Source organism: Neltuma alba, unplaced genomic scaffold, assembly GCF_004799145.2.
Source record: "Neltuma alba isolate B1F8T4 unplaced genomic scaffold, ASM479914v2 tig00010225_pilon, whole genome shotgun sequence".
In the NCBI taxonomy this organism is placed as follows: domain Eukaryota; kingdom Viridiplantae; phylum Streptophyta; class Magnoliopsida; order Fabales; family Fabaceae; genus Neltuma; species Neltuma alba.
The window spans coordinates 6,062-24,577 of record NW_021635157.1 but is presented as its reverse complement, the minus strand read 5'-3'; the positions used below and the strand labels follow the sequence as shown (position 1 = coordinate 24,577).

The 18,516-nt window shown below is 31.2% G+C and overlaps 2 protein-coding genes across 3 annotated transcripts; both read right to left on the bottom strand.

Annotated features, from left to right (window-relative positions):
- Positions 1–3,277: 3,277 nt before the first annotated feature.
- On the bottom strand, positions 3,278–4,911 carry LOC114754919 (transcription factor MYB63-like). The gene is given in 4 exon segments (XM_028943772.1): positions 3,278–3,415; positions 3,418–3,467; positions 3,641–3,770; positions 4,672–4,911. Coding segments are annotated over 4 exon segments (375 nt in total). The 5' UTR covers positions 4,811–4,911; the 3' UTR covers positions 3,278–3,359.
- Positions 4,912–11,774: 6,863 nt separating this feature from the next.
- Positions 11,775–14,227, bottom strand: LOC114754906 (ubiquitin-NEDD8-like protein RUB2). 2 transcript variants are annotated; one of them, XM_028943754.1, is made up of 3 exons: positions 13,979–14,218; positions 12,862–13,121; positions 11,775–12,164 (listed from the first exon to the last, which is right to left on the bottom strand). In XM_028943754.1, exons 1-3 carry the CDS (start codon positions 14,069–14,071, stop codon positions 12,053–12,055), a joined length of 465 nt encoding a protein of 154 aa, XP_028799587.1. In that variant the 5' UTR covers positions 14,072–14,218; the 3' UTR covers positions 11,775–12,052. The 2 variants fall into 2 exon arrangements, with proteins under 2 accessions (XP_028799587.1, XP_028799588.1); XM_028943755.1 differs by lacking the exon at positions 11,775–12,164 and adding an exon at positions 12,222–12,335 and having other exon boundaries at positions 13,979–14,227.
- Positions 14,228–18,516: the final 4,289 nt, after the last annotated feature.

The following is an 18,516-nucleotide window of genomic DNA, read 5'->3' as shown; positions in this document are numbered from 1 at the left end:
TCTTCCTCCTCTTGTCCTACATGGAACAAGAAAAATAGGTATACATATCATCCACTCACATGCAATATAATGTACGGTCTTTGCCCATTATTCTGGCCACAGCCAAAAGCTATGCACTGCACAGATTAAAGAAGTAAAATTGCCCTCAAACTCAGATTATTTTATCTGCATGATCCAAAAATGAATATAGGGTGTAAGTCATTTAAATCTAGCTTGGACGATTCAAAAATCAAAATAGATGCAAACACGTACGTACGTACGTACTTTTGCATGTTCCCTATCATACTGTGCATATGTCTCTTTACAAGAAGTGATATATATACACACACACACACACAAATTATTTGATTGATTACTGAGAAAATGAGTCACACCTTTAGTTAACGGATAGATAGATTCGAATACGAATCCAACTCAAGAATGATGGAATAATTTGAACGTAAACTTCTGGTGAAAATTGAAAGAAAGCTGACAAGTGACAATTTCTTATAATCTGCTGTGACAATAAATCCATGTGAAAGTCAAAGTCGGTGGAACCCACACAAATATTATAAGGGGTGTGTGTGTGTGTAATTAAAACAACACACCACAAACTTAATTATTCAACGCTTTACTTCTAAGATTTGCAAATTAGGCACATTGTTCATTTTTAACTCTTTGTGAAGTGCACTGCTTAACCTTCTGATTATTGACTATACCAAGAAGCTGCCGTCTCAATAACTATGTGTACTTCAATTGATTGGATTCCTTAATTGGTTTCCTTTCTTTATTTTCTCTTGTTACCAAACATATATAGTAAAGCAGCCAAACATGTCCACATGTGCTTTCTTCTTGTTTCCTAAGATTGTGTCCCAATCATTACCCATATTAGGCATTACCCTGTCTTACTACTGCCTCCGGTCCTAAATGTTAGAACTAAATGGGGGGTTTATTTTAGTTCTAAATATAATATCCTAATTCACTTTGTATCTAAAATTTATATTATTTTCTAAACTATCCCTATTGATACACATCTTAAAAAAGGGCTTCCACAGGTGTAAATGACTATTTAGGGGTATCTTAAAAAAGATTAACATATAATTAACTAAATAATGTTCTTCATATTTATAAATTAGCGATCGAGATCCTACATATAGAATAAGAGGGAGTATATTAATTTAATTAGCCCTACTATCCTATGAACTTTAGTAAATAACAAACTTGGGGTAGACATTATCACTTGAATAAATTTATGCTGAGATTATCACTTTTTTAAGGGTCAGCTTAATATGATCAAACTCCAAATTATCACTAAATTAAAACTACAAAGTCAAGACACAACTTGACTACTACTATTCTATTATTTTTATTTTATAATAAAACACATAGAATTCGACTTCCAAAGGGGTAATAATATAAGTCATCCATAAGAAAATTGGGAGCTCTTATGAGGCCAATATGATTCATGTGTGATCAATGATTTTGAAAGATCAAATGAAACCAACAATATAATTTAATGAATTGTTGTAAGTTCATTCACTTCTTTTAAATTATTTGACTCTATTAGATAAGGACTTTGGTTTTATTCGGTTTTTTTCTTTGGATCAATTTTCTTGTTTATTTGTTCATTTCTGTTGACTTGAGTGTGGATAGAGGGACTTCATAAAAATAAAAATAAAAAGAGTCAGTCAAAATCATCAATCACTAGTTTGTATGAATTTGTAGAAATTGGACTTCCAAGTTAATTTCAAGATTTTGCTTTCATGTATAAATATTCTTCAAAGTTGTGGGGACATGAAGCAAAAATTGTCAAACTAATGTTTGTTAAATGGAGAAATATTTACAATAACCTAGCTACTCCGCTTGCTCACCAGTTTTTTGTTTGATAGCTATAATATTATTGTTCACCAACAATTTTTTCCCCTCTGTATACTTCAAACAGTCCGCAAGTAAACCATATTGTGCACATTTCAAACAATTCATTCCTAATGTAACGGACGGAAAAGGGAAAAAAGAAAGAAAAAAAGCAAGTGATATACTTTTTTTAGTTCTCTAATCCGAATACCATTTATCTCAAATAATAATTTTTTGTGATAAACATTGTCAGTTTAAAAAATTAAACTTAATATGTAAGAGTTTAATTAAAATATTTTGTGAAAATTTAAAAATTCTATATCATTGTGTTTTAATTTGTTAACAAAACCAACAATATCAGTGTTAGAAAACTGCGAAGACACTTTATAAACTGCGGAATTTTATACAAAATTAAAGGATCAAGCTAAAGATTACTTTTGCCAAAACCTAAATATTTCATATCTTGTGTGCGGAAGACATATTGATATTGATTTTTTTTTAAATTATGATACAGAATGGGCATAGAAATTCAATTTATAATCACATCTCAAGAAATCGTAACCTTAAAGACTTCATATTTAATCCACCACTAATATTTTTCCCTTCATGAAGATGCATGCAACACGCGCGCGCGCGCGCACACTCGAATCTAATAATAACTACATACATGCCCTATCTTCACTACGTACAGAGATTAATCCATTAAACTAAAATGAAAAACTATTAAATGCTAATTAACTATTAACAAGCTCAATTCACATACTACCTTCTATCCTAATTTACAAACGAGGTCTTATAATTAGGACTGGAGATAGTATTAGAAAGTTAGGGAACCTAAAGCCCAAAAAAAGACACAAAATATAGAGTCTCCACCTGATCAAATTAAAACTAACCTAGCTATATTATGAACAAAATCCTTACAGACTCAGAAACCAGAACTAACATTATTAGCCCACATGTGTACATCAGGCAATCCTATGATTAGATCAGATGATGGCTGTTGAGGTTCCAATCCAAGATCCTTCTCAATCTCCCTGATCCACTTCATAGTTTCAGCATCTGAATGAACCTGATGATGATCTGACACGAAGGATCCTCCTCCTATGTTGTTGTCATCATCCAGCATGTTCCAAAAATCATCGTCTGCCTCCAATGGTATTTCAAGCAAATCAATAGTGTTATCATTAGCTGGCTTGTCAACAACCTCGTTTAGTACTGTATCACTGTAATCATTATTATCTGGCCCTCCTTGATACAATGAAGAAGAACCTGCTACAACTAGTTCCAGCTGATTATCGTCTGGTAATTTGCAGATAGTTGTTGATGATTGATCAGTACAACACTGAAAGGAACTTGGTGAAGAGGACTCTTTAGTGGGATTTTCAAAGTTCTGCTCATTATTGTCTGCAGTTTTCTGAGGAATTAATGTTGTCGCGTCTTGGCGTCCAGTTGAGGAAGACGACGAAGAAGAGGTTATGCATGATTCTTGCTTGGACTGATCAGTGCTAGTGGACAGGTTAATATTATTATCTGAACTGTTCTTCGATAATAATTTCTTCTTCAAATGGGTGTGCCACACATTCTTGATCTCATTGTCTGTTCTACCAGGCAACTCGGACGCAATTTTTGACCACCTGAAATGAAGAAACTTGGATTTAAGCAAACACACACACACACACACACACACACACAGAGACTACTTTGGTTTGCAATAATGATGCAATAAAATCCATCAGATCAGACATGGAATTATAAAGTAATAAAGATGTCTTTTTGATGAACAGGAGACAGAAGAAGCTAAGCTTACTTGTTTCCTAAGACCTCATGAAGCTTCATTATGGTTTCTTCTTCTTCTTCTGTGAAGTTTCCTCTCTTCACATCAGGCCTTAGGTAGTTGATCCATCTCAGACGACAGCTTTTTCCACATCGAAGAAGCCCTGAGGAGAAAACACACAGAGATGTACATATCAAACATATATTCAACGTAGATTTTGAGTGGTTTCCTGCTTCTACCTACGTACTGCAATTTTCTGATGTATATTCTGGTTTTAGAGGACATGAAGCTTTTATACTCATCCTCTTTCACTTCTCACTGGTTTTGATATGCTCATGAGTTTTTTCTTGCAAAAACAATTCAGACAATAATATATTTTAAAGAAATGTGGAGATCAAGAGTGTTTTTGTAATGATCGAGGCTCCAAAATATGAAGAGACAATATGACTGATGGAATTTGACCTGATAATAAAAAAATTAAATGCTTGTGTGTGTGTGCGCGTGTGTATATGGAATGAGATTGAAGCTAGGTGGTGGCAGATGGGCCATATTAATGGTAGGTGAAATGCATTATCAGAAATTGGACATGATGATGAAGACGACGAAGATGATTATATTATTTTAATCTTAATATTTGAGATGTCATTGTATAGGTAAAGGAGGACCCACAGCCAAAAAATTGCTGACCAAACTTGAAACTTTTTCATCGCCCTGTGAAGGCAGCCAAATGTCATCGCCTCCGAATTAATGAGCCATATATTAAATTTTCAACGAAAAATAAATGAATCCGTCAATCTAGTTTCATTGATATTCACAGACAAAAAGAAACAGTATAATATTACAGAAAGCAGTCTGACGAAGAAGAAGACGAAGAAGAAGAGATTTGCAAATATGAACAATGCAAAATGCAGAAATCCCTGGAAGCTGATATATATCAGAAACTGCAAAAACCTTCCTCGTATATAGAAGTAAAACTAAATAATTCAAATGCAAAGTGAAGAAGGCTCGAAATATGATTCAAGAACAAGAGTTCTGGAATTTTTCTTTACAAAAACATAAGATACCTGCTTGCTTGGGGAGGGAACGCCAATTCTGATGACCATGTTTCTGGATGAAGGTGACGAGCTTAAGATCTTCTTGGGGGCTCCAAGGTCCTCTCTTCACCTTGTTCTTATCACAGCATGGAGCTCTTCCTTTGCCCATTTCTGATATATGTCTTTCTGTCCACTGATGATCCTAGCTAGCCTCTAATATATACACACTTACACACACACACACATATGTCCTCTCTCTAGATCTCTCTCTTTCTCTTTCTATCTCTACCTCTCTATATATGTTTCTATGTTCCCATATGTTCCCATATATGTATATGTAAGTGTGGAGAGAGGGAGGGGGAGAGAAAGCGGTGAGAGTTTGAGGCCACAAGAGTGATGCCACGAATTTGGATTTTGTGGCAGCAAAAGATACTTAGAAAGGAAAGGAGGGATTGATTGGATGTTAATTCATTTAATGAAATAAATCACATTCATTTAAATTTTATTGTCTTTTTCAGTATTAATGAGATTTTAAGTCTTCTCTTGTTGGCCACTAATTGTGTATTCCAGTCTGATTTTTTTTTTTTGGGGCTTTATGTTTTTATGATTCGGAAGTTTAATTTATTTCCATGTGGATCAGATTATTTGAGCAGTCAAATCCATTATTCTTTCTTTTTTTCTGAAAACTTATATCCCTCTTTCCCTTTGTACGATGTCTGCATATATACTCCCAAAAACTTTTTCCTATTCTGTTAAATGTAGAAAAATGACGTTTCAATAATTAAAAATTAATTTTTTTGGCCAAAAATATTTAAAATTAATTAATAATAAGTGTATCGTAAAAGATCTTAAATATTAAAATTTTTCCTAATTATGTATTACCCTTTGTGTTATAAAAAATATTTTTGTGATATAACAAAATTAAATTATGAGTTCAAAAAATTTTCTCTAATCACTACCCCAGAAATGTAAATAGTTGTCTCTATTGTCATCAATTCTAAAACTAATATATCGTCAACAAAGAGGAAGGTGGCAGAGAAAATAGTTGGTGGTTAATAGTTGATGGAGAAAATAATTAACGATAATATTAAGAAGTGGATATCTTCAAAAGGATAATTTATTTCTTAATCAAAAATCAATGCTTATCAATTTTATAATCATTGTTAGGTCTTGAATTGAGTGTATTTTTACAAGATATTATTTTAGGTAAAAGTTGTATGCACGCTCATTTAATTTTAAACAAAAAAATTGGTTCATGAATACGAAAAATCATTATTTAATTTGAATTTTTCTATTTTCTTGCATGCTAATTTTGGTCTTCATCTAAGTATCTCTTCTTTTTATGTTCTTCTTTTTCTAGCAACAGTAAATTAAATGTACGTACAGTGATGATATATTAATCAATTTTGGGAGAAAATTCCTGATTTATAATTATTATATGAGAAAATTTTTATAATCCCTAAATTCAAAGATCTTCATCTTCTCTTGGTTCATGCAATTTTATGTCGAAAAATCTGAACTATTCATTTCATACAACTTAAGCACAAACTTGGCAAGGAATATTCTGAGGATTATTTCTTCCTGTATAAAAAATTATTATTATGTGATTCATGTACTTTATTAGTATTTTTATGTGTAGATTACATGTAATTCATGCATTTAATATATTAATTCAAGTAGTAAATATTTATCTAGTTTTTCTCCAAATTAAGGTGCATATCTTTTAATCAAACCTGTGGTATGTGAAATAAAGTATAATTGGCATAACTGAGGTTATTCATAAATTTTCATAGTTTTAAAAGTGTAAAAGCTCCTTTAAAATTTATATTAAATATTGATATATGGATAAGTAAGTATTACAAATAAATTATTTTGTTAGATCATTTCCCCTAGCATCTTGCACGGAGTTTGAAAATGAATTGTATTATTGTTGTGATTTACGAATAAATTGTGTACATTTTATATTTTAAAAAACTTATAACAAGTTGCCATATAATTTATAAACTATAAACATTTTCTTCTCTTCCATCTGATTTTCTGAGGTATAATATCTTGGCCACTTAGTTATACTAGCTCTGGTCCTTAATATAAAACCTTATTTAATTTTTATTTGGGTCCTAAAAATAAGACTTCAATCCACTTTGTCTCTCATATATATTTTTTTTCAAAATAATCCTTTTAATAATAATAGTTCTAGCTAATATAGTTGACTAACAAGGATATTTTAGAAAAGATAACACCTATTTGTTACAAATAACTAACTTATCTTATTTCTTTAATCTCTTCAAATTAATCAACTAGGTCGTTTAATTAGGACTGGAGTTAGTGTATATTATCATTAGGAACACTATCAATTTTCTTAATTTTTTTAAAAAATTAATACAAGCGGAATGTCGTAAGATTCAGGGTGTGCTTTCACGTCAAAGACGAGTCTCATGATTTAGGCCACCAGCTGCATGCAGCCTTAGTACCTTATTTTCTTCATCAAATATAAATAATTATATTTTATCTAATGTATTATTATTATTAATTCCTTTTTTCACTTGATCAAAATTTAACAACGGTCTCTAATATAATATTCTACACTCAGTAGTCCGTAAGTTTACCAACATTTGAAAAGGACATAGCCCAGGGAGTTGGAAAAAATGAAATAAAGAAAATGCTTGCTTAGTTATTATTATATAATTATATGTGTATGTACTTTCAAGTCTGGGGTTGGAAAACTAACTTTGTCATTAGCCTTTTGTGCCTCTTTGTACACATACACACACACACGTACCTAATATATTGACCCTTTACTTTCTTTTGTTTCAGTAAGGATTGGTCACTTGCCAATAATTAATGAAACATGACTGAATAATTAACTACACGACAACCCCAGGAAACAAAAAACAAGAAAAAGAATATTCAAGAGAAAGTTCCCTGAAAATTTTCCTTATAGTACAAAATTTATTGCCCAACAATTCTTAAGGGGCCAGTTCTTTGAGCGGATGCAAACCCATCTTCAGCCGGCAGCGCAACACTTTCAGCAGCATATCTTTAGTTATATGTAAATATGTTTCGTTTTGCACGTAGCTGAAAATATGTTACATACAATTAATAAGAATTGGGTTTAACAAAAGAGACTAATCCCTCACAATATGATAAATCAAAGTTTAAATTTATACTGAGAGAAATACTCATATTTAATGCCCAATATTATCTCAAACAGGATTGTCTCCAATAGAAGGATATCTATGCATACTAAAAAATGTTACATATAAATAAAGATATGTTGCACACAGTTAAATATATATTACACGCTGCACTTGGATGCTTAAACAATCAATAGGAGTTGGGTTTAATAAAAAAGACTAATTCCTCACAACTTGATAAATCAATGTTTAAATTTCTACTAGGAGAAGTACTTACATTTAGTACCCAATAGTGCCCTCACAAAAAAAATGTTACATACAAGTAAATATATGTTTCACATAGTTATAAAATATATATATATATATATATATATATATATTGCACGCACTTAAAGATAAGCTGCACTTGGATGCTTAAACAAACTTCAGGTGCCTTTCAAATAATAAATTTTACTATGGAAGATTTTAAAGCAATTTTCCTAAAGTCCATGAGAATATATATTATTGCATAATTATGACGCATCACTTATGTGTACATGATTAGAGAGTTGTGAACACAAAGCCCGGGAATTTCTTCTATCACATGCGTTAGGTTCTTTGCCTGTAGTTTTCATCAGTTGATATATACTTTGATTGGATGGTTATTATTATTCACATGTCACCTAATTTCATTATCAGCTCCATAATTTTTTTTTTTTTGGCTAAAGCATATATAAGTTTCTTTCTATTGGAGACAATCCTATTCGAAATACTGTCAGATACTAAATGTAGATACTTTTTCAAGTGAATATTCGAACCTTAGTTCGTCACATTGTGAGAGACTAACCCTTCTGTTAGACCCAACCCCCGTTGGTTCATCTTCATAATTTTATTCTCCTAAGACCGTGATTAACTATCATTTTTGTTTCAATTTATTTTTCTTTGGAAAAAAAAGTATACATATGAGAGATTAATATTATCATCAATATAAATAAATATATAATTTATATCAAGAAATACCAATAATAAGTCACAAAACAGCTGACTGATCATTCATCAAATTCTTTACAATACTCTTGAATCAGTGTTTAGTTTTTAATTTTTATGCATACGTCCTTAGTTTCTAGCTTGAGGTACGTATTTTCCACAGTGTGAAATTCATATTAATGAATGAATTTTGATTAACATTTAATTTTCAAATATAATTGGTAATTTAGTAAACTAAATAAATAATCCTAGTAATATAACTTTAGTTGCTACAAATGATACGTACGTGATGCAATATGAAGCGCATTCCATGCTCATCAAAAGATGAGTATGCGGTGCTCATTTTTATCATATTATATAAATTGATTGTGAATGATTCAGATTCAATTTAATTATTTTTATATTTTAAATAAATTTAAATTTTAATGCACATGGAATTTAAAATAAAGATAATTTAAAAAGAATAAATTTATTATTAAAAAATGTAGATTAAAAATCTTAAATCTAAACTATCCAAATAAAATTTTTAAGGGTTCAAATTTTATCACAACGATTAGCGATGAGCACCGAATGAGGACCGGCGATGCAAATGATGTGATTCTTTGCAAAGGCTACAAATTTTGGGGGTGCAAATGTGACTTGAATTTGAAAAAGGGAGAGATTGGTGAAGATTAATTATAGTATCTGAGAAGTTTTTTTGTCAAATGATAAAGACGTGGCGAAAAGAATGAGGAGGATGACATAGTTGACATTAATGTTGTACCTAAACAACTACTGAGTTTTGAATTTTAAGATGAGACAATATTCACACACGCACACATGTTGTAATTAGTGAGGTATGCTTTACGTTGGCCATATACTAATGAGGTGTGGTTAAAGAGAAGAGGAAAGGAGAAAAGTTTTATTTTTTTTATAAAAAAAAAAACTCTTCCTATTTTAATTATATCATCATTTAATATGAAAAGAGATAATAGAAAAAATGGCAAAAAAATACCTATTGAATTTCAAAATGACATATAGGTGATTTTGACTTGTTAAAACATTACAAGAGTAGTCAAAACAACTACGAGAATAGTCAACGTAACCTAATTTCTCAATATTAAAAAAATCATCTACTATTTTAGCTATATTATCATTTAAATTGCATTTTTTATTTTTACTCTTAATTATAATTTATCTATGATAAATTATTCTTTTTTTAGGGGGTTAAGAATATCTGATTTAAAAAAGAAAAAAAAAATCTTCGGCATCCAATTCCAATGAGTACATGCTATGTTATTGAATATTGATGATCTCATGCCAAAAGATGGTTAGTGAATTTTTCAAGACACCATTTCCATGTAATTTCCTTTTACCAAAATACCTTACATTAATTTCAATACATTCTTTGAAATTAAAATATTGATAAACAATATATCAATTGGAAAAAATCAAAACTAAATTAAAATTTATGATATGCCTTTTTAGGAAAGATTTTTTTTTTTGCTAAAGCATAGATATCTTCTATTGAAGTAATCCTATTTGAGGCACTGTCGGACGTTAAATGTGGATATTTTTTTAACAAAAACTAGAATCTTAATTCGTTATGTTGTGAGAAAAAATTTATATACACGCAAAAATAAACAAACAAATTGTCTGATTTCAAGAGTCTTGGGTCACTCTTTCCAAAAGATGTAATATGGACCCATGAAAAAATTCTGATACGGTCAGGTTAGGATGAAAGAAAAGCGAGGAGGTGAGGCCCTGCATGCAGAATCCAGAATATGAATTGATTTGGACCATTGAATGTGAAGCATACCCCATCATGTGAGTAAGCATATTCAAAGAAAATTTTCAGATATGCCAAAACTTTATTTTAAAAAATAAAAATAAAAGTCAATACATATATACACACACATGCTCTTTTATCCTAATTATAGAGGAGAGAAAAAGAATTTTTTGATTCTATTTATAGCAGAGAGATAATTTTTTTATTATCATATTAATTTATTTTCATCTAATATATGTATATTAAATAAGAATAAAGTTTAAAAGTTATTAAATTTTAAGAAAAAAAATTAATAAAACTTAAGGTTGGAACTTATAAATAGGACAAGAGTAATATAAATATATATATATATAAAAGTAGGAGTAGAAAAAGAAAAGCCCTCCTGAGAGACGGGCGACGAGATTAAAATAGGATTGATAGGTGAGGCCCTACATGCAGAATCCGGCAGACGAACTGATTTGGACCGTTGAAGGTGAAGCATTTCTGGTGTGGCCCCTGGCCAGCGAGCACATTCAGATTCAGTCCACCTTCAAACTGTCAATTCATAACCTAACTCTTCCCACATGCCTCAGGCCACAGCACCCTTCTCCAAAGTCTTTCTAAACCCAAAACCCTTCTCCAAAGTATTCATCACTCAAAGTTACTCCACATGATAGTGAAATCTGACTTTTTCCTGCATTAAGACCCTTCACACACTAATATGACTTAGTCTCAAATCCAAAAGAGGAAAACCACATTGCATCAGTCCCTGTACACACACACTGATATATATTGTCTCTCTTTGAGGTGTCTGTCTGGTTGCAGAAAATGAAAGACTTCCTTCTTCATGGCACAATACATGTAATATATGTTAAACTTCTCTTATCCTTTTATTTAGAGATGCAAAAGACATTTCCAGATCATAGAATTACTTTTATTCTCTCTAACTCTCTACTCCATTCCATTTTTTTACGTATCAAACGCCCTATCTACATTATCACCATTCCAATCCCACACATACCATTAACATCCATGAACACTCCATCCACCATTTCAGATGAGCACCCAAACTTAAAAGGAAAGCTAACGGAATTTCTATGCAAGTGATATTTTATCTTTTGAAAAAGCTTCACATATTAATTTCCTCAATCATCACCATGTTTGACAGATTTTTTAAAAAAATTATTAGATCTCATATAAACACCAGGTTCACTCATCTACCAGGGGATAATGTGGGAGGGGGGGGGCAGAGCTCCACTCAGCAAACATGATACTGAACCAGATTAGGTCCCTAAAATATTGATCATGAATTAATAGTTCAATTATCCATCATTCAGACGACTATCGATTTTGAAAGCATATAACTTGAGTCAAACTTACTATAACAATTTTAGAAAAATTGCAGAAAGCAAATTAATGATATAACAACGCCATGTTTAGAGCAAGATAGTGACATCGTTTCCATTCACGGTTTCAGGCTTTAGTTTTGACTAACAAATTTGACCAAGAAGTAACCAAGCCTGTAAAAGCAGAGTTCCCTGTAATGGGATGCTTATTATTCTGCCTAAAGACTACCACCCCTAAGGGCAAGCACAAGGTGAAGCACAGAGCCACCTTCAATGTTGTACTCTTTAGCTGTTTTGTCATCTGCGAGCTGCTTCCCAGCATATATGAGCCTGCAACAAGTTGCAATAACAGATTCTGATGTTTTGAGTAAAATAACAAAATGCTGATATTGTATAAAAGGAAACTGGAAGGAATATCAAGTGAAACTGAGCAGTAGTTACTTGTCGGCTAGATTCACATTTCATTGTAGCTAAAGAAGTCTGAGCAGATTAATTATGTCTCCGATACAACATAAGCATGCATGGATCAGAAGGTTCACCAACAACAATTCAAGACTCAAGCATATATAATACTTCTATTTTAGAATAATGTTAACATACAAAAGCAAGAAGCAGATAAGAGAGTTGTTATGATTCAAATTCTGGATATAATAGAGCCATGGATATGGACAGGCAATAGCATCTCAAATTCCAAATAACTTGAGAATTAAAAATTAAAATGCTTATTATCAGCACTGGTTAGAGAAAAGGCCTAACAAAGAAAACTGTACCATACAAACAGGCAGAACAAAGTTCTATATCGAAATGTGAGAAGCACCACTCAATTCATCACTAATATATAAATGTCGTATACCTTTATCCTAAATGCACAAAAATGATAGAGGTAGAATAACATATGATCAGATCAGACACACAAAAGTTTCTGCATTTAACAAGTGACATAAAATTTTCATCCAACAGCGAACCATCTACCGATGAATAGCTTCAGTACGATCAGTAAATTGAGGAAAAAACCAAAAGAACAAACCTCTGCTGCACAGGCGGAATCCCCTCTTTCTCTTCAACACGTTCCTTGATCCGGTCAATAGTATCAGTTGGCTCAATGTCAATTTCAATTTCTTTTCCAGTAAGAGTCTTTACTTTAATCATGGTTCCTCCTCTAAGCCTCAAGACCAAATGAAGTGTTGATTCCTTTTGAATGTTATAATCAGCAAGAGTACGACCATCTTCAAGCTGCTTGCCAGCGAAAATCAACCTCTGCTGATCAGGGGGGATACCTTCCTTGTCCTACAAACACGTTCCACAAACAGCGCCAAGTTATCAATCACAAAGATATTATGATTCATACATTTACCCTCAACACAAGCATCATACGAGGTCATAAATAAGAACAAAACCGGATGAGGGCTTATGGATCCTGTCAAATTCTAACACGATACAAGAAAAGCAAAATAAATTTCAGTTCTCAATTACATAACATAGTTACATAGTTTTCTTAGCTTTCCAATCTTCACGATTGTTTCAGGAGGATTAAGATATCACCAATGTTTTAAATTGTTCAAGTTTCCAAATATTGGTAACCAGTTCCAGCGGAGGGGAAATCTCAATGTCGAATATGGACGACTTTCACTTCCAGAGGCATACGATGATAACACAGTAAAACAAAAGCAAGAGTCCGTTGCTCCTCTATATTCTAACAGAATCCGATAAACCGTGAATTTGACAGGGACAAAGCATCCTGCGCCAGAGGACCACTTTGATCACTACTTTCTTCCCAATACGGATTTCAGGGACAAGGAGTACATAATTCAAGTTTTAAGCTTTATGCTTCTAGGAAAACCAACATCGAATTGGTCCCGCCCCTTTCGTATTGACCACCATACTAAGATACCGGGTAAGAACTAAAACCAAAACCGCTCATTTACAGCAAAACCCTACCTAAAAGCAACAACCAGGAACCCGAATAGAAAACCCAGAACAGAAACACCTCTACCCATAATATGATTGATGACAATAACTATGTCTCTATCCAGGAAAAAACAAAATAAAAGATGAAAATGCAACTTTACCTATAAAGCCACCTCTTTGATGAAATTCCAATCCATAAAAACACAAAAAGAGAGGTGAGGAGCAGAAAATCGAACCTGAATCTTGGCCTTAACATTGTCGATTGTGTCACTACTCTCGACCTCGAGAGTGATTGTCTTTCCGGTCAAAGTTTTGACGAAGATCTGCATCTTGCTTGTTGTTATCGATAGAGAGAGTAACTGCAGAGAGAGGAACAGAGGAGTTGCTGGGCGTAGTGCCGCGAAGAGGAAGAAGGGGTATTTGAAGACTGAAAAGGAATGGGAATCTACGCTTCGATTAGAGAAGGGATTGGATGCACAGTCCTGTCTCTAAGTCTAAACATACGCAGCACTCATTCGTATTCCTCTATTTTTTACGAGAGGGCCATATAAAGAGAATTTTAAAAAAAAAATCCTATCTTTTTATTATTTAGATAAATAAAGATATCGTATATTTTATTTATATATGCATCCGGAGATTCCTCTTTTAAAATACAAAAATAAAAAAAAAAGTTAAATTTTAAATATGAATTCCCTCCATAATATATTAAAATTTTAAGATGAAATTTGAAATTTTGTTCTATTTGACTTAATGTCAATATTGTAAATTTTTTTACCAGCAGTCAATATTGTACTTTTATTTTTTGAAAAATAATAATTATAATATTATAAATTGTCTCTTATTTTCCAAATCATATAATAAATTTTTAAAAAATGGAAAAATTAAAATATTAATAAAGATATCTAAACTACCTTATTATATGATAAAGGTAGAGTCAAGTCTTAAGTGTGACTTGTGACTTATTAAGTTATTATCGCCGATTAACCTTCTTGATATAATAAAAAATATATATTAGTAATATGAATATGTTTGTATATGTATTTAAATTAATATAATATATTTCTATGTTCACAACAAAATTTATATAATGTAAAATCTATTTAAAAAATTATGTATAAATTATTGACCGTTCATATTATCTTGCGCCACGACCGTCCTCAAAATGATTAAAATGTATTTAATTTAGTTTTGTAAATAAAACAATAATTTGAGATTTTGAATTTGTCCCTGCGAATCTTTGAGAGCCTTATCACGATATATACTTGACAATTGACATCTGATTTTGGGCATATTCTAATCCAAGTAAATGAATAAATAACTTAACGCAAATTACTTTTCAATTTTTTTATATCGTTTAAACCAATTAATAATCATCAACTTATATTAGTTGACTTGTATTTGGGCCTTTTGGGCCATTGGTCTTGGTTCGGCTTACCAGGCTCATCTGTCAGGGGCAGAGGCGGGCCCAATGGCTATGGGCTTCGTTGGTTCCAAATATTGGTTCTTTGTCAACATGTGACAAACGACTATTTTTGACACTATAATTAATCAATGGGAAAATTACACTCAGATTTCACAGGAGACAATTAATTTCAAAAAAGTCTCTAAAAATCCCGAAATGATTCTGAAATCCCCAGGGACCTGTGTGTAATTAATTGTAATTGTGAAATTACTTATTTACTCCTATTAATTTTATTGCAGCAATTCATTTACAACTTCAACAGTAGTTGTTGACAACCTAAGAAGAAGTGGTTGACAATCTCGGCAGTGCTCTCAACAACTCACTCTGTGGGATGCCAAGGGCATTACCGAGGTTGTTAACCACCTCTCATCGGGTTGTTAAAAGTCACTGTTGAGGTTGTAAATGAATTACATTGGGTTCAAATTAATGGAGGTAAATAGGTAATTTCACAATTACAATTAATTACACACAGGTCTCTGGGGACTTAGGAATCATTTGGGATTTTCAGGGATTTTTTTGAAATTAATGTCTTCTTCCGTGAGACTTGAGTATAGTTTCCCTTAATCAATGGCCGATTCCAATTGGTCGTTTGTTTTGTATTAATAATGTCTGATTATCAGTTAAAAATTTGTAAGTCTATCTTATAGTGTTTACTCAAACCTACATGAACTGGGTGAAATTTTCAACATATACTTAGATATTATGGGCTACGATGGGGGCTAATTGTAATCTACAAAGATATTTATGCCAACAAAAGTTGGGTAAGAATTCTAAGTAACGCTTTCTTAGCCTATAAAGATATGTGTTGTAATGATCAATACTGTACAGCTAGTTCTTATATTAAGTATCAAAAATAGTAATATTTTAGTTGAATAGAAAGGACTCAACATTCTTTTGAGTAAGAGGAGCCTAGATTCAAAAAAGATACTGTCTTTTCTAATTATTCATAGCTTAGAGAATTATCAAGGATACTAAACTTGATTAGATAATACATAATTACATACTAGTATAAGGGTCTTATATTCAGGATTGGAGGAGTATCATATTAACGGATGAATCGGATAGATACGTAGCTTTCTTATGCATGATCATATTGTTACAGTTCATACAATGTTAAGAGAAACTAGTCACTGTACTAAATTTTTTATCCTATTAAAGAGCCTATTTAGATTAACAATAAAAAATTAATTTATTTTTAATATAACTTTTAGAAAAATTAGAAGCTTGTTTGGCATAGCGTTTAAAATGACTTATAAGTACGTTTTCACATAAATTGAAACAAAATTACTCTCATATACTTATCTTATATTTTTGTAAATCATAATTAAAAAAATTATTTATAAGCCATTTAAAAATAAACAAATCACCGGATAGATGTTGTAGCTGTCATCATAATGTAATCGGTGTTTGTGATTATTGGTTGGATGGTTAGGTTTTAAGACAATAAGGACAATGCTTCATCCATCTTATACCTAAATTAGAGGTGGAGCGCTAACACGCCAATAAAAGACTCTGTTCCAACTCTATGATAATTACACTGAGGGTAATATAATTTTTGCTCCTCTAAACTTGTTCTTATTTTGGTATTGGTCATTCAAATTTCAAGTCATAAGTCTTGATCTCTGTAATGATAAAATGGTCCAAGTTTTTATAATTATAGGAATTAATGTTTTAAATGAAAAAAAATTTAAAACACCAAAACCTATGACTTAAAACTCGAAAGATAAAAAATTGTATTAACCCATATATTGAATTGAATAAAAGGGTGTTTGGCATAATCAAAAAGCAGTTTTAAAAACTACTTCATAGAAGTCAAAACAAAACTCTTCTCACAATTTTTCCATGTACTATAAAATTATTTTTAAAATCATGATTTGATTTTCACCTAAAACCCGTAAGTTAGCATTACTAGTAGTACTCCCTCTGTTCTTTATTATAAGAGACGAATAACCGAATTACGTTGATAAAAAAAACAGTTAAAATTAGTTAAGAACAATGAATGTGTAAAAAGTATAATTTTTTTCCAAAAATACCCTCATTAATAAGGAGAGAGAGCATGAGAGAGAACAATAGTAAATTCTTAAAAGAAAGAGAAATGGGAAGGAGAGAGAGTGTGAGTTGGAGACAATAAATATGGGTAAAATCGGAAATCAACACAAAAAAGTAGAGACAATTTTTAAGTGTCTCTTATATTTAGGAACATGCTATAAGCATCAAATGTCTCTTATAATAAGGAACGGATGGAGTATTAAATAATTATACTTAACAAAAAAAAAAAACAAATGGGCTTCACCGTTTCAGTTTTTTTTTAATAAAATTAATTTATTTTTTTAAATGATTTGAAAGTCTTTTTGCAAATGATTACTAAATCGCCAGAGGAGGCGTATTAAATCTTGCGAATTTTAATGTTCCAATTGGCCAAAATTTTATGTACCATGCAATATAAAAAATTTGTTTTCGTAGTAATAGTCAGATCCGGAGTACTGCTAAATTCTTTTATCATACTCGTAATGTTTTTATTTATAAAAAAAAAAAAATAAATGAGAATTCTTCCAAAATTTTTTTTTTTTTATGGTCATCTTGAATGCCTCACCCTCCCATTCACTCTAATCTAAGAAATTGAATGTACGTCCACCATTACTGTTCATATCCGCTACCTTAATGTTAACATTAAATTATAATAAATTCCTTTTTGACCAGAAAAATTATAATGAATTCATTGAATTCCATTATTTAATTTTCACCCAGTATGAAACTTATGCATTAACTTCCTTACATAAATGTCACCCAACCCCATTTAAACCCTGCGCGTGTTATTCCGAAATTTTGTTTCTCCACAGTTCAAAATTTCAATTTCACAGTGTAATTAATAATATTAATCATCATTCAATTCCGCAGTACTATTATTGGTTTATTACTATTATTAAACTTTTTTCTAGTACTACTCTATGAGTACTAATGTCTTGTAGGATTTCTAGAACATTTAATTCATTAATTGATTAATTACTGTATTGAAAAATATTCGTATTCCCCATTGAAGGCAAGTTTGAATTGGCTCGAGAATACTCTTCTAATCTTATTTATAAGACAGAGAGAGAAGATATTTTTAGTTCTATTGATAAGATACTGAAAGGAATTTTTCGTATGGATTTACAATGTTAGCCCTTATTTATCAATGTGTTAACTTTGTGTATATGAGGTATAATATAAATTAAATAGGAATAAAGTTAGAAAGTTATTAAATTTTAAATAAGAGTTAAAAAATTTAAAATTTTTTTAATTTATATAAAATATGCTGAAAGTGTCTAAGAG